Here is a 14,572-nt window from a genome sequence, read left to right on the forward strand (position 1 = left end):
TAATTAATTTCCTTGGAAGAAGCCTGATCTGAATCTGTATGTATATATATGTGTATGTTTAGTGGTTGTAATTTTTAAAGTGTTAATAAAATATATTTTTTTAAAAATACATACAAGCTCTAAGTCAAATAAGATAGTTTGACAGATCTGATTCAAATGCCTGTTACAGAGTATAAGATATTTAAACATCCATACATACCAATATGTTGTCGAGACTCTCTTATCTAACACAATAGATTAGAGAGCCGCCCTATTATGGTTTCTACGCCTATATATGTGTGTGTTATATAATTAATTAAATCGTGAAAGTTAGGACCTAAAAACCGGACAAGCCTATCTAACAATAGGACAAGCTTCCTTCTTATCTCAGGCTGACTGTTTCACTCCTTATTTGTGATAATAACACTGGTCTTATTCTGTTGTTGTTGACTTCGACCAGCTTAGAGATAAGAACTGTGAACTGTGTTGTTATGCTTTGATGTAACTTACTGTCTGAAAGCCCAGTTCAGGAGGTACCTTATATGAAATCATTAGTACAGAGAATCAAACAAGACTTAAATGAGGAAATGTGTTCTCATGCCATTAAAAGATGAGGACATACCTTCCAAAATCAAACTGAGTTAAGAATGCTGAGTATGTGCCGAAAGAAAAACCTCATTGTGCTTAACTGGTAAAAGAAATACAGAGCAGGTGAAGCGAATAAACGGCTTTCATAGCTCTGTGACACCGAGGCCTTCTCCGGATGGTGTCTCCCAGCAGTGTCACTCCGAGGAGTTTGCAAACTCTGAATGTGGTGAGGAAGGGGAGAGGAGGAGAGGCAGAAAAGGGAGGTTCTCCCTTGCATGGAAAAGGAAGAGGCGAGGCTGTCGAGAGGCGCCCAGGAGGACAGCTGGCGACAGAAGATGTGTGGCCCTGGTTCTGAGGGCAGCATTTGGTGGTGGTGATTTTGGATCTCCGTTCTTCTTTGTGTGGCGTCGGAGCTCCTCGTCGGCATTGCCAGGCCCTTCTGCAACTTGCTTGTTTGCTTAATGGTAGTTTTATCACCTAAGCTTTCCCCCGTGGGAACTCACCTGTCCCTCTTTCTCTCTCTTTCGTCCTCGCCTTCCGTAGTGCTCAGTATCGGAGAAGGAGGCTTCTGGGAAGGGACCGTGAAAGGGCGGACTGGCTGGTTCCCTGCAGAATGTGTCGAAGAAGTGCAGATGCGGCAGTATGACCCACGGCAAGGTACGTGCCACTGAGCGGGACCCCAGGAAGGGCGTGGGAGGGCCAAGCAGGATGGCGCTGCTGCAGCCGTCTTGTTTGGGGGCTTCCTAGAGGCACCTGGTTGGCCACTGTGTGAACAGACTGCTGGACTTGATGGGCCTGGGTCTGGTCCAGCAGGGCCTTTCTTACGTTCTTATGTTCTAAGTACACACATGTCTGCCTGGTGTGGAATAGGTATACAAGGGGAGTGGTACCTGGAACACACATATACATAAAGTACCACTGATGCACTGAATATAATGGTTTGTGTGATTTCCAGCAAATGATTCAAGTTATGCATCAAAACAATTTATACAAGTTGCAACAATCTATGCAAGTTTACAAAGGCTGATTATGCACAGTCCCTTTAACCTCCTTTATTCCCTTTTTCAGCCAGGATCAAATTTTTCAGTTTGCACGCTACCTCATTCCTTGGAAGCTCAACGCTGTTTCGACACAAAACAAACCCGGCTTTTCCCATTCCTCTTCTGGCCTGAATTAAACCGTTCATCCTGGTTCATTCCGGAGTCACAGAGCATGCATACTCCATTCTTGGGTTGAGCTTCCCAACCCCATCACACACACCCTTTCCCAACCCCCTCTTCAAAGCAGCAAGCAGGGGAAAACAGAAGATTGGCTTCTCTCACAGCCAATCACCAAGCAGTGTGTAAAGAGGCAGGGATTCAAGTGCTTCCTACTTTCTGAGCAAAAAAAAAGGCTTTTTAAAAACGAGTCTTGCATTTCTCTCCCCCCCCTTTCAAATTGCTCCGTGTTTTGTTCTTAAAATCCTTTTTTATGCGGCAGTTGGGTTTGGGGGGAAGGAAATCTTCTCTCGCGAAGTAAGCCAATTACAGAGCAGCATTTAAAGGGGTGAGACTTGATTTGAGCTTGGGAGACTGCTTTTCTGTATTCATGGTTCGATTAGCACACAGTTTCGTCCCTGATCATTCAAGCCAATGCATACAGTTTCCCCCCAGCCCGGGTTACTTTAATGTGCGATGAACCCAGGTCCAAGCAGGGAGATCCAGCCCATGCATAAAAGACTATCCTTATTTCGCTAATTGCATCAGCTTCATCCGAAGTCTGTTGCTGCTGTACAGGAAAATCTTGACCTTCTGATTTTGCTCCTGTTGCTTTAAACCAGAATTTAAAACAAAAATTACATACATGAATACATTAATCCCTTAAAACTTAACAGTGTGGAACAGAGCATGCTGGGAAGGGGCATGTGCCGTTCAATGGCCTCTGGGTGGCTGCCCTGGTTCACAGGGGTTTTGGGAGGATAAGAATTGCCCTGCTGGCACCAGTGGACAGTCCATCAGGGTCAGTATTTGATCTTCCCTCGATAGGTAGGTTGCTGTTTTGGAGTGGAGTAGCGTCGTAGCATTGGCACGGGGTACCTGAAGGTAGGCTGCTTCTGCTCAAGGAGGTGGGACGTCTGATTAGCTGAGCCAGCAGCCAGCCCAACTTCTCCTAACATACTTTTTGAAAAACCCGTGTCTGTGAGCGGCCTCGGTCTGTCTCTTTCTGTCACACAAGCTGGACGACCCAAAGGCTCTGGAAGCTTTCAGGGAAACTGTTCTCTCACGTGGCCTGCTGTTCTGTCCTTGAATCTTTTCTGTTCCTGGAACACTAAATGATGCACCTGGAAAGGGGCGGGCTCTTCTTTGTCCTGGTTCATCCGGATGGGGAATGGGGCAGTGCACCGCAACTGCAGTGATGTTTGTGTGTGTGTGTGTGTGTGAAGTGCCGTCAAGTCGCTTCCGACTCATGGTGACCCTATGAATCAAAGTCTTCCAAAACGTCCTTTCCTTAACAGCCTTGCTCAGGTATTGCAAACTGAGGGCCGTGGCTTCCTTTACAGAGTCCATCCATCCCTTGTTGGGTCTTCCTCTTTTCCTGCTGCCCTCTTTTCCTAGCATGACTGACTTTTCCAGTGACTCTTGTCTTCTCATAATGTGACCAAAGTGCGACAGCCTCAGTTTAGTCATTTTAGCTTTTAGGGTCAGTTCTGGCTTGATTTGATCTATAACCCACTGATTTGTTTTTTTGGCAGCCCAGGTTATCCGTAACCCTCTCCTCCAACACCAGTTTTCAAGTGAATCTATTTTCTTCGTATCAGCTTTCTTCAAAGTCCAGCTTTCACACCCATACATAGGCCATTTACACACGGGAGGTTTAGCCTTGGATTTGCTGCTCTCTAGATGCGTATTTTCCCCATCCAAATTCTCAAAACTCTGCATGGGGGCTTATTGTTGAGTTTGGAGAATCTGGATGGGGAAAATGTGCATCTAGAGAGGGGCAAACACAAGGCAAAACCTCCCGTGCATAAATTGTCATAATAACGGGGAATACGATGGCATGAATTAACTTGATCTTGGTGGCCAGTGACACATCCTTACACTTGAGAATGTTTTCTAGCTCCTTCATGGCTGCCCTTCTCAATCTCAATAATCTCCTTCTGATTTCTTGGCTGCAGTCTCCCTTTTGCTTGATGATGGAGCCAAGGAATAGAAAGTCTTCAACATTTTCGATTTCCTCGTTGTCAGCCTTAAAGTTGTGTAATTCTCCTGTAGTCATTACTTTTGTCTTCTATTGCAGTGATGGCCCCCCTTTCGCCCCCTTGGTCTTGTAGAAATTAAACAGGAAGGCTTTGAAAAGTGTGTGTGTGTGTGTGTGTGTGGGCATGTCATGGGCACACGGTAGGGATGCACCTGTGAGGGTTCATCTCACCTGGCCTGGCTGTGTGGTTCATGGTACCACCGACCCTGCACAATGTAACCAAGCTTTTAGAAGTTTGAAGAAAAAAAGTTGTGCAGTACAAAAGATTCAAGTCAACCTTGTAGCTTCTGTGGGCAGCAGGGCTCTGAAGACTGCAGACAGACAGTGGAAGCCAGTGCTCAGCCGTGATGTCCTGAGATTTCACCAAAGGCCAAGAACCTGTTTTTGACACAAAAGATGAATTATGTTCTTGCAAAGGAGCAATGGAAGACACACAGTCAAGCATCAGAAGTCTGGTTGCTCCAGTTTTGGTCTGCAATGCCCCCTTCAAAATCAAAAACCTTTAATGGCATAAAAAAGAGCATGTTAAGATAGTACAATACTTATCAAGTTCAATAGAATACAATAGTAGAGTTCCACTATAAGCACCAAAGAACACAAGCAATTGGCATAACTATTACTTGTCAATACTAAAATCAATAGCTAAAATTTTTGCCAAATATTCGGCAACTGCTTCTGTAGAGTTGGGGGACTTATCTGCTAGTAAATATTGGGTAGTCCTATTTGCTGGGCCAGGGAGATTCATGATGATTGGATCTATAAAACGATTTCTTAAACTGGAGAAAAAAGGGCAAAGCAGTAAGATGTGAGTTATGGAATCGGGTTTGAGGTGGCAGAATTTACATAGTCTGTCTCTGAACGGGATATTATGGAATCTCCCAGAGAGAACTGCTGAGGGAAAGATGTTAAATCTGGTGAGCATAAAAGCCCGCCGATGGAGGGGGTTAGTGATGTTTTGTATGTAGGGGGCACCTCCAGGCATATAGGTCGTCAGTCCATGAAAACGGGGAACATGTCATAGTGGGACCTGCATTTATGGTCTGTTTTTCAACGTCCCTAATTCTTTGCCGGATCACAATTATTTAGTGAGTCTAAACTAATTCCTAAGGAATTAATTTTCTGCCGAATAAATTGGTACCATGAGGAGATGTAGGAATCCCTTAGCATGTCATCCAGTAATGTAGAAGGATCAAAATGGAAGTGAATACGAAGCCACAGCTTAACGGTGGCGATCCAGGCTCTTGTAGACAGAAGATGGAGGCCAAGCTCTTTACAAAGAGTGTAGAGATTAATCATATTGGGCAAACCCAATGTTCGTCGTAGGAAAGAAGCCAAACTACCTTTTTGTGGGGCCTGTTCCTCTTTCTAGAGGTCTGTCCTCCGAAATTACATTACTGGCCAGGAAACAGTTGCAGTTCGGTTTTGCCGCCTTAATGAGTTGCATGCTCCCCACAGCACCTCTTATGTGTCAGGAGGGGCTTTCTTTGCCCCCTGCATTCCTGCTTCAAGTAGCCCTCCTGGGCAAAGCAGGCAGCTGTCCCGGGAGTGGAGGCCCCAGTGAGAGAGACCGGCTCTTGCTCCCTCAAGCCCCTGCAGTTGTGCACGCCAGAAGGTGACTCGAACGAAGCGGTCCTCATCAAGCGGCCTTCTGTTATGGGGCCGTGCGGCTGCCTTGCTTCTTTGGCCTGTGTGAAGCAGTGTGTTTGTGTGCGTGTGTGTGCGGCTGGCTTAGCTTCAGACCCTTGGCACGCGCACGCCTCCCGTATAAAACAAGGGAACAGATGGTGGAGATGCTCTGCAACCACAGCTGAATAATCAGAGCAAGGCAGCAGGAAGAGAGAAGAAGAGAAGAAGAAAAAGTTGGTTTTTTATATGCCAACTTTCTCTGCCACTTAAGGGAGACTCAAACCGTCTTAGAATCTCCTTCCCTTCCCCACAACAGACACCCTGTGAGGTAGGTGGGGCTGAGAGAGCTCTAAGAGCTGTAACTTGCCCAAGGTCACCCAGCTGGCTTCATGTGGAGGAGTGGGGAACCAACCCAGTTCACTGGATTAGAGTCCGCAGCTCATCTGGAGGAGTGGGGAATCGAACCCTCTTTTTCATCTTAGCATTCACTTCTCATCTGGAGGAGTGGGGAATCGAACCCGGTTCTTCAGCTTAGCATCCGCTTCTCATGTAGAGGAGTGGGGAATCGAACCCGGCTCTCTAGATTAGAGTTCGCTGTTCATGTGGAAGAGCGGGGAATCAAACCTGGTTCTACAGATTAGCGTCCACTGCTCATGTGGAGGAGCAGGGAATCGAACCCGGTTCACCAGATTAGAGTCCGCCATTGATGTGGAGGAGCGGGGAAGCAAACCTGGTTCTCCAGATCAGAGTCCGCTGCTCCAAACCACCGCTCTTAACCACTATACTACTCTGGAATGTGCCGAGATGTCTGCACACAGATCCAGAGAAGAGCTGGCAACACGGACAAGGTGGCTGTAGACCCCCTTCCCTGGGCTGCCTCCTTTGGACCAGGCGGGGTTAGAAAGTGTGTGGGGGTCAGGAAGCAGCTGGGCCAGGAAGAAACGTCAGCCAGGGGCCACCCAGACGCTGGGCGAGGTGGGGAGGGGCGGCCGGCAGAGCAGCCGGAGGGGGCCGTGGCTGGCAGAGGGGCTGCTTGGCCTCCTTGGGCGCAGCTTGAGCTGCTGGCAGCCCTGACAGAGCCTCATTGCGTTCCCCGCAGCTGCCGCCGCAGGAGGCATTCTAGAAGGGCTGCCGGTTCCACACACAGGGCCAGCTAGGCAGGTGCAGATCAGGGGTCTCGATCTGTGGACGAGAAAGTGGTGCGGGGAGGAAGGGTTTAGATTTAGAAACGCAGCACTATAGAAAAATAGAGCTGAAGGGGACCTCCAAGGTCGTCTAGTCCAACCCCCTGGAAATTCACAACTACCTTTCCCCCACCCGCCAAGTGACCCCTGCTGTATGCCCAGAGGAAGGCAAAACACCTCCAGGATCCATGGCCAATCTGGCCTGGAGGGAAAACATTTCATGGCCCCAAAGTGGCGATTGATTGGCATCACCCTGTGCACGTCAGAAAAGGCCATGAGAGCTGAGCACTGACTCATCCCTCTCGTGATCTGCCTACGTTCACAGCTAGGGGAACTTTCTGGGACGAGAAGAACCTGTGCAAAAGAAGAAGAGGAGTTGGGTTTTTCTATGCCGACTTTCTCTACCATTTAAGGAAGAATCAAACCGGCTTACAATCACCTTCCCTCCCCCTCCCCACAACAGACACCCTGTGAGGTAGGTGGGGCTGAGAGAACTGTGACTAGCCCAAGGTCACCCAGCTGGCTTCATGTGGAGGAGTGGGGAAACCAACCCGGTTCACCAGATTAGCCTCCTCCGCTCATGTGGAGGAGTGAGGAATCAAACCCGATTCACCAGATCACAATCCACCGCTCATGGGGAAAGGGGAAGGGAAGGGGATCGTAAGCCAGTTTGAGTCTCCCTTAAGTGGCAGAGAAAGTCGGCGTATAAAAACCAACTCTTCTTCTTTTTGGTGCTGAATGGCAATGTAGATGTTTCAGGTATTTCAGAAAATCTATGGGATACATCTCTGGGTAATAAGCTCTTTAGGCAGGACAGGGAGGGACGGGTTAGGGGAGGTGTTGCATTGTACGTCAGAGGGGGCCTAGAATCAAATACATTAGAAAACATCAGGGGAATGGACTCCCCAACAGAGGTGATACGGGTGGAAATTGTGGGCCCTAAGGGTTACTTAAAAGTTGGGGTGTACACTATCGCCCACCTGATCAAACCCTTGAAGCTGATCTTGAGATGGGAAAGGATATAAGGAAGGTGATTACATGGTTATTGACACTTTCAAAAAACTCTAAAAGGTTATTGAGAAAGGATCTACCTTCACAGAAGTCATGTTGGGTTTTGCTCAGTGGGGTTTGCCCTTCTGTATGCCTGTCAATTCTATCTTTAATCATGCTTTCCATCAATTTACCTGGAACAGACATTAAGCTAACTGGCCTGTATTTTCCTGGAGCCCCCCAGAACCCTTTTTATAAATGGGTATTACATTGGCCATTCTCCAGTCCTCTGGTACAGAGGGTGATCTAAGGAACGTGTTACGTATCATAGAATCACAGAGTTGGAAGGGACTACCAAGGTCATCTAGTCCAACCCACACTGTCAGCAGTGTGATGCGGTAGCTAAAAAGGCAAATGCGGTCTTGGGCTGCATCAGCAGAAGTATAGTGTCCAGATCATGCAAAGTGATGGTATCACTTTACTCTGCTCTGGTTAGACCTCACCTAGAGTACCTTGTTCTGTTTTGGGCACCACAATTTAAGAAAGATGTAGACAAGCTGGAACGGGTCCAGAGGAGGGCAACAAAGATGGTGAGGGGTCTGGAGACCAAGTCCTATGAGGAAAGGTTGAAGGAGCTGGGTATGTTTAGCCTGAAGAGGAGAAGACTGAGAGGGGATATGATAACCATGTTCAAGTACTTGAAGGGCTGTCATATAGAGGAGGGTGCCGAGTTGTTTTCTGTTGCCCCAGAAGGTCGGACCAGAACCAATGGGTTGAAATTAAACCAAAAGAGTTTCCATCTAGACATTAGGAAGAATTTTCTAGCAGTTAGAGCGGTTCCTCAGTGGCACAGGCTTTCTCGGGAGGTGGTAAGCTCTCCTTCCCTGGAGGTTTTTAAGCAGAGGCTAGATGGCCATCTGTCAGCAATGCTGATTCTATGACCTTAAGCAGATGATGAAATGGAGGACATCTTGGCTAACTTCTGGGCATGGAGTAGGAGTCACTGTGTGTGTGTGGGGGAGGTAGTTGTGAATTTCCTGCATTTTGCAGGGGGTTGGACTAGATGACCCTGGTGGTCCCTTCCAACTCTGTGATTCTATGATTCTAACCCCTTGCATAATGCTGGAAATTCACATAACTTTGTTAGGAGTTCAGCAATTTCCCATTTGAGTTCTTGAAGAACTCTAGGATGAATAGCGTGTGGTCCAGTTGGTCACAGACCCAACCAGAAGGGTCGTGATCTTGGACTTGATGCTGATCAGGGCTGCAGACCTGATGAGGGGTGTAGAGGACGGTGACCACAACACCATTAAGTTGAGCCGAGAGGCGCCGCTGACAGGCGGTGCCGCCATTCTGTGAAGGGCGCTTGAGTCTCCGAGTGGCATTAATGGGAGCAGAGATGGCAGCGAGAGACAGCTGGATGATGATGGGGAGACAATCGCGGCTCAGTTTTCAATCTGGCCGTCAGCCGCTCTCATTATTATCAATTACCGGGGGACGGAGAGTGTGTCGTTGGCCCTCTTGAGCACCTGGCGGGCAGGGATAGGGACGAGGGAGTGGGGGCAGGGGTGGGCCACAATCCGGAGGGGAGCCCCTTGTGAGTATCACTCTGGAATTTCGTCTCAACAGGGTCCCCTCTCCTGCTTTGCTAAGTGCTCAGAAAGGACCGGTTTCTCTAGCTCCCTGGGTCACTTTAGGCCAGGAATGCTTTTTTCTGTCTGATCTACCTCACAGGGTTGTTGTGAGGAAAACTGAGATCTCTCCAGCCATATCTACCACCTGGAATAAAGGTGTAACAAAACTGGCTGAAGGGAGGGGCTGTGGCTCTGGTAGAGCATCTGCTTGGCATGCAAAAGGTCCCAGGTTCAATCCCCGGCATCTCCAGCTAAAGGGACTAGGCAGGTAGGGGATGTGAAAAACCTCTGCCTGAGACCTTGGAGAACTGCTGCCGGTCTGAGTAGTCAATACTGACTTTGATGGACCAAGAGTCTGATTCAGTATAAGGCAGCTTCATGTGTTCATGGAGACAAGAATGAGGAACTGGATGGTAGCTGAGACGGTTCCTGTGCTGCCTCTCCACAGAGCCTGCCCGAGGCAGCCTAAAAAAATGAAAATAGAGCACAAATACCTTAGTAGTTGTAACAATTAATAATCGATGAGAGACCCAGCAGGTGCTCAAAAACAGCCTACAACAACCAGAAGCTTTAAAGGTGACTTTCAAACTTTTCTCAGGCTAGACAGATGGTGCAAGCAAGTTGGAGATATCAACCCTTTAGTTAAAAGCTGTGAGTGTGGGGGTGTTGAATTGGTTTGGCCAGGTGCCCAAAAGCGAGTAGGGGCAGGGGGCAGGCGAGCCTCAAGTGGGAGGGCATTCCATAGACCAGGGGCCACCACTGAAAAAGCCCCGCCTGGTTGCCACCCGCCTCCTGTCTGGGGGTGGGCACAGAGAGCAGAGCTCGAGAGGTGGGTCTTGGCTGGTGCAGGAGGGAGACCCTTCCTTCCAATAGCTCCGCTGACAAGGGCAGCAGCCCCCACGCTTGGTTTCCTGCTCATCTCTGTCTTGTCATGAGCCATTGCCAGGGCCCGTGAGGTGTGTGAGGGGCATGCCTGGTCTAGGCCAGCCTCCCCCCACTGAGCTCCAGGCCCCGGCAGGTGCTGGCTTCCTGCCAGCCGCTTCCTCTTCCTTTCAGCTGGCACACCCTCTGGGACGTGTTGCAAGAGCCCCTTTTCTTGCCCCCGTATTGCCCTGGAATCGCCGTCTCTACTGTCACTCTCCGGAATAAATGCTCCAAGTGGGAGCAGCTTCCCAGCAGTTCTGCTACCAAAGGCAAAGTCCCTGTGAAGTATCATAGAATCATAGAGTTGGAAGGGACCACCAGGGTCATCTAGTCCAACCCCCTGCACAATGCAGGAAATTCACAACTACCTCCCCCCCCACACCCCCAGTGACCCCTACTTCATGCCCAGAGGATGGCCAAGATGCCCCCATCCCATGAACTGCCTAAGGGCATAGAATTAGCTTTGCTGACAGATGGCCATCTAGCCTCTTCTTAAAAACCTCCAGGGAAGGAGAGCTCACCACCTCCTGAGGAAGCCTGTTCCACTGAGGAACCGCTCTAACTGTTAAAAAGTTCTTCCTAATGTCTAGACGGAAAGTTTTTTGATTTAATTTCAACCCGTTGGTTCTGGTCCGACCTTCTGGGGCCACAGAAAACAACTCCACACCACCTGCAGTCGTCTTGTTTGTGGGCTGCTTAGAGGCACCTGGTTGGCCAGACCAGGTGTGAACGGACAGCTGGGTCTGGGTCTGATCCAGCAGGGCTTTTCTTATGTTACTCCTGGAGGGAAGGGTGGGGCAGGGCAAGGGGGGAGCCGTGATGGGAGGGCAGGTGAGAGGTTTCTGGGCAGAGGTCCCTGGCACCTTGGCGCCTGCCGACACCTTTCCTGGCACTCGCCAGATGTTTTTAGGAAGTGGGTGGGGCCAGGAGGCACTGTTGCCCAGGAGGACTACTGTTTGTCCGCTGGAGATCTGATTGGCTGAGCAGATATTTAAAAACCTTTTTGGGGGGGGGGGGCAGCAGCTGCCCTCGCTGCTCAAGGCTCTTCAGTGAGTGACTGAAGCTATCTGTGTGTCTTCAGAAGGGAGGCTGGTGATTTGAAACAGCGGGGAGGGGGAGTGAGAAAAGAGGCCATTCCTGGAATAGAGACCCACGTGGCAGACGGGAGTGGGAGCCGGGTGGGGGGGACGGACGGACCTGGGAACAGGCAGCACTTTTAACGTGAGGACTAGAAGCTTGGCTCTGGCAAGGGACCAAGCAGGGGGCACGAGGAGGAAGGCAGATGGGGCCCAGGAAGGACTCTGGTAGGAAGAGAGGCTGGAAACAGCGCAGACCCCCCCTCTCCCCCCCTTTGTTTCTTCCTTGCCTGATTCTTTCGCTGCCTCCTCCCTTCCCTCCCAATCGGGAATGTTAATTGCCGAAGTCTTCAGATGCAATTGTGGATCTCAGTCATCTCGGCTAATTGCTCTGAAGCAGCTCTTGATTCTCATTAGCATTCTCATATTTAAATGTTACAATCCAGTTGGTTTCCCCATCCTTGGGCCTCTGGGCCGCTTGTAAAGATCTGGATGAGGCAAAACTCTCTGCCCTCAGGGGTGGTGGGAGGGGGGCTGGGGTAGTTTGCTTCTGTCACAGGAGGAGGGGCTGTGGCTCAGTGGAAGAGCATCTGCTTGGCATGCAGAGGGTCCCAGGTTCAATCCCCAGTGGCATCTCCAGTTAAAGGGACCAGGCAAGTAAGTGATGTGAAAGACCTCCACCGGAGACCCTGGAGAGCCGCTGCCGGGCTGAGTAGACAGTGCTGACTTGGATGGACCAAGGGTCTGATTCAGTAGAAGGCAACTTCATGTGTTCCAGGTTCAATCCCTGGCAGCAATCCAGTTAAAGGGACTAGGCAAGTGGGTGATGTAAAAGACCTCTGCCTGAGACCCTGGAGAGCCGCTGCAGAGCCACAACAGACACTTTGTGAGGTAGGTGGGGATGAGAGAACTCTGAGAGAGCTGTGACTAGCCCAAGGTCACCCAGCTGGCTTCATGTGGGGGAAGGAACCCGGTTCTCCAGATTAGCCTCTGCCACTCATGCGGAGGAGTGGGGAATCAAACCCGATTCTCCAGATCTGACTCCACCACTCTTAACCAGTATACCTCACTGGCATGAAGGTGAACACCCAAGGCATAGAGTCCAGGGCCTTCTCCTGTTGTGGCCTAGCACTGTGATTCAGAGGTGGACTGCCTTTAGATGTGGAGGTTCCCTCTGATGGACCTTTCCTCTTTCACTCTGCCTAATCTCCTTGCAAGGAGATAATCAGCTCAGGAGAGAGGGACTTGTTGAGGTGAGCACTTGGCCCCCGGGTCCCCCACATCCAGAGCCTGGCTGTAGCTCAGCATCAGTGCTGTGGCAAATTTTAAATCAGGGTACCCACGGGCACATCCCCCTCCAGCTACTCTCAAGTTTGCCTTTTTCTTGCTCCTTGCCTGGCATTTGGCATAGGCGTTGCGGCAGAGAAACTAGGGGCGGATTGCGACCACATTCTGGTGGCCTGAATCTTAGCAGCTGAACCAAATGGATGATCTGCTGTTGGGCAGGCGGAGAAAGGAAGAACTGACACCCCCCCATGAGTATGTCCGGGGGCAGAGTGAAGGCTTAGCGTGCCGGGGAGCCCCCCCCCCACTCCCCGCTCTGTGGTGCTTGAGTGTGAAATCCTTAATGTTCTCTTCCCGAAGATTAGCATTAAATCAAAGGGTTTTAAAGAGCTTGCTTCGCCGGGCTTGTTTTCAAAAGCATTGGTTTTAAGGAGAGGTTTTAAGTATTCTTCTTCCTAATTGTTTGCATTAAGCACTTCTCCTGTGCAAAAGTGTTTTATCCAGTTCATTATGTGTGGAAGGTCATTAGCACTCCCCCTGTTTTGTTTTTCTTTTACAAATGACTGACAGGGGCTCAGCATCCCACAGTCCTTCCCAGGACAGAAAAATACTTGGCTATTTATATATCTTAGCCTGTCCCAAACGCCCAGAATGTGTCGTTCTGGGTTTCTATCAGTAGAAGAAAATATCGTAAATCAAAATACCCCTCTTTTTAACCTTGATAGTCAAACATCTTTCCGTAATGGGAAGGCTTGCCATATTTCTTCCAAATTCTTCTTAGTTTTAGGGTGCAGGATACCCAGGAAAGGCATAACCTTGAATTAATGCTTGAGAGGCATGGGGGGGGGGGGGCTCATCTGTGCTTTCTATTGAAACCCTTTGGAAAACTATTGTTGTGGTTCCCCCCCCCCCCCCATTGAAGTTTCATGAGTGTTCCTTATTCTTTGGAAGCGTCCGCTCCCTTCTGTTCCCCCACGCTCCTCCCCCCAAGACCTGTAACTACTGAGACTGGTTTCAGAGGGTGCAGAGCCCCGTGGCGCAGAGTAGTAAGCGGCAGTACTGCAGTCAAAAGCTCTCCTCACAACCTGAGTTCGATCCCGACCGAAGTCGGTTTCAGGTAGCAGGCTCAAGGTTGACTCAGCCTTCCATCCTTCCGAGGTTGGTAAAATAAATACCCAGCTTGCTGGGGGTGAAGTGTAGATGTCTGGGGAAGGCAATGGCAAACCATCCTGTAAACACAGAATCCTAGAGTTGGAAAGGACCACCAGGGTCATCTAGTCCAACCCCCTGCACGATGGAGGAAATTCACAACTACCTCCCCCATACACACCTCCAGTGACCCCTACTCCATGCCCAGAAGATGGCCAAGATGCCCTCCCTCTCATCATCTGCTTAAGGTAATAGAATCAGAATTGCTGACAGATGGCCATCTAGCCTCTGCTTCAAAACCTCCAGGGAAGGAGAGCCCACCACCTCCAGAGGAAGCCGGTTCCACTGAGGAACATTGTCTGCCTAGTAATCGTCGTGGTGTGATCTAACCCCATGGGTCAGTAATGAACCAGTGCTTGCACAGGGGACTACATTTACCTTCAGAGGGTAGCCATGTTGGTCTGTAGCAGAGCAGCTCAATTCGAGTCCAGAGACCAATGAGGTTTTTGAGGATAATTCACAGTGGGTAGCCGTGTTAGTCTGTTTGCAGTAGTCAAAAAGGGCAAGAGTCCAGTAGCACCTTAAAGACTAACAAAAATATTTTCTGGTAGGGTATGAGCTTTCGTGAGCCACAGCTCACTTCTTCAGAGGTTTTTGAGGTATGAGCTTTTAGGAGTCAAAGCTCCCTGCCTCAGGGAGACTGGTATTGAGGCTGGTTTGAATCCGTAGCATAAAAGTGCATGAAGGAACAGAGATGGGATGGGTCTTTGGGAAGGGAATGTTCTCTAAGTGCCAGTTCTAAACTTTACATCCCTGAACCTCTGGGGAAATAAAGACATTTCCAAGCTATTGTCAGGCTGCTGAACTGTGCTCAGAAAGCCAAAGGAGGGGGACACTGAAT

The 14,572-nt window shown here is 49.5% G+C and overlaps 1 protein-coding gene across 1 annotated transcript in view; it reads left to right on the top strand.

Annotated features, from left to right (window-relative positions):
- Positions 1-14,572, top strand: part of SHANK3 (SH3 and multiple ankyrin repeat domains 3) — a 348,499-nt gene that overhangs the window by 218,744 nt on the left and 115,183 nt on the right. The window contains exon 15 of the mRNA XM_056846670.1: positions 1,111-1,224. Within this exon, the coding sequence (XP_056702648.1) occupies positions 1,111-1,224 (114 nt within the window). The remainder of the gene's footprint in view (positions 1-1,110; positions 1,225-14,572) is intronic.

This window comes from Euleptes europaea, chromosome 3 (genome assembly GCF_029931775.1).
Source record: "Euleptes europaea isolate rEulEur1 chromosome 3, rEulEur1.hap1, whole genome shotgun sequence".
NCBI classification, from domain to species: domain Eukaryota; kingdom Metazoa; phylum Chordata; class Lepidosauria; order Squamata; family Sphaerodactylidae; genus Euleptes; species Euleptes europaea.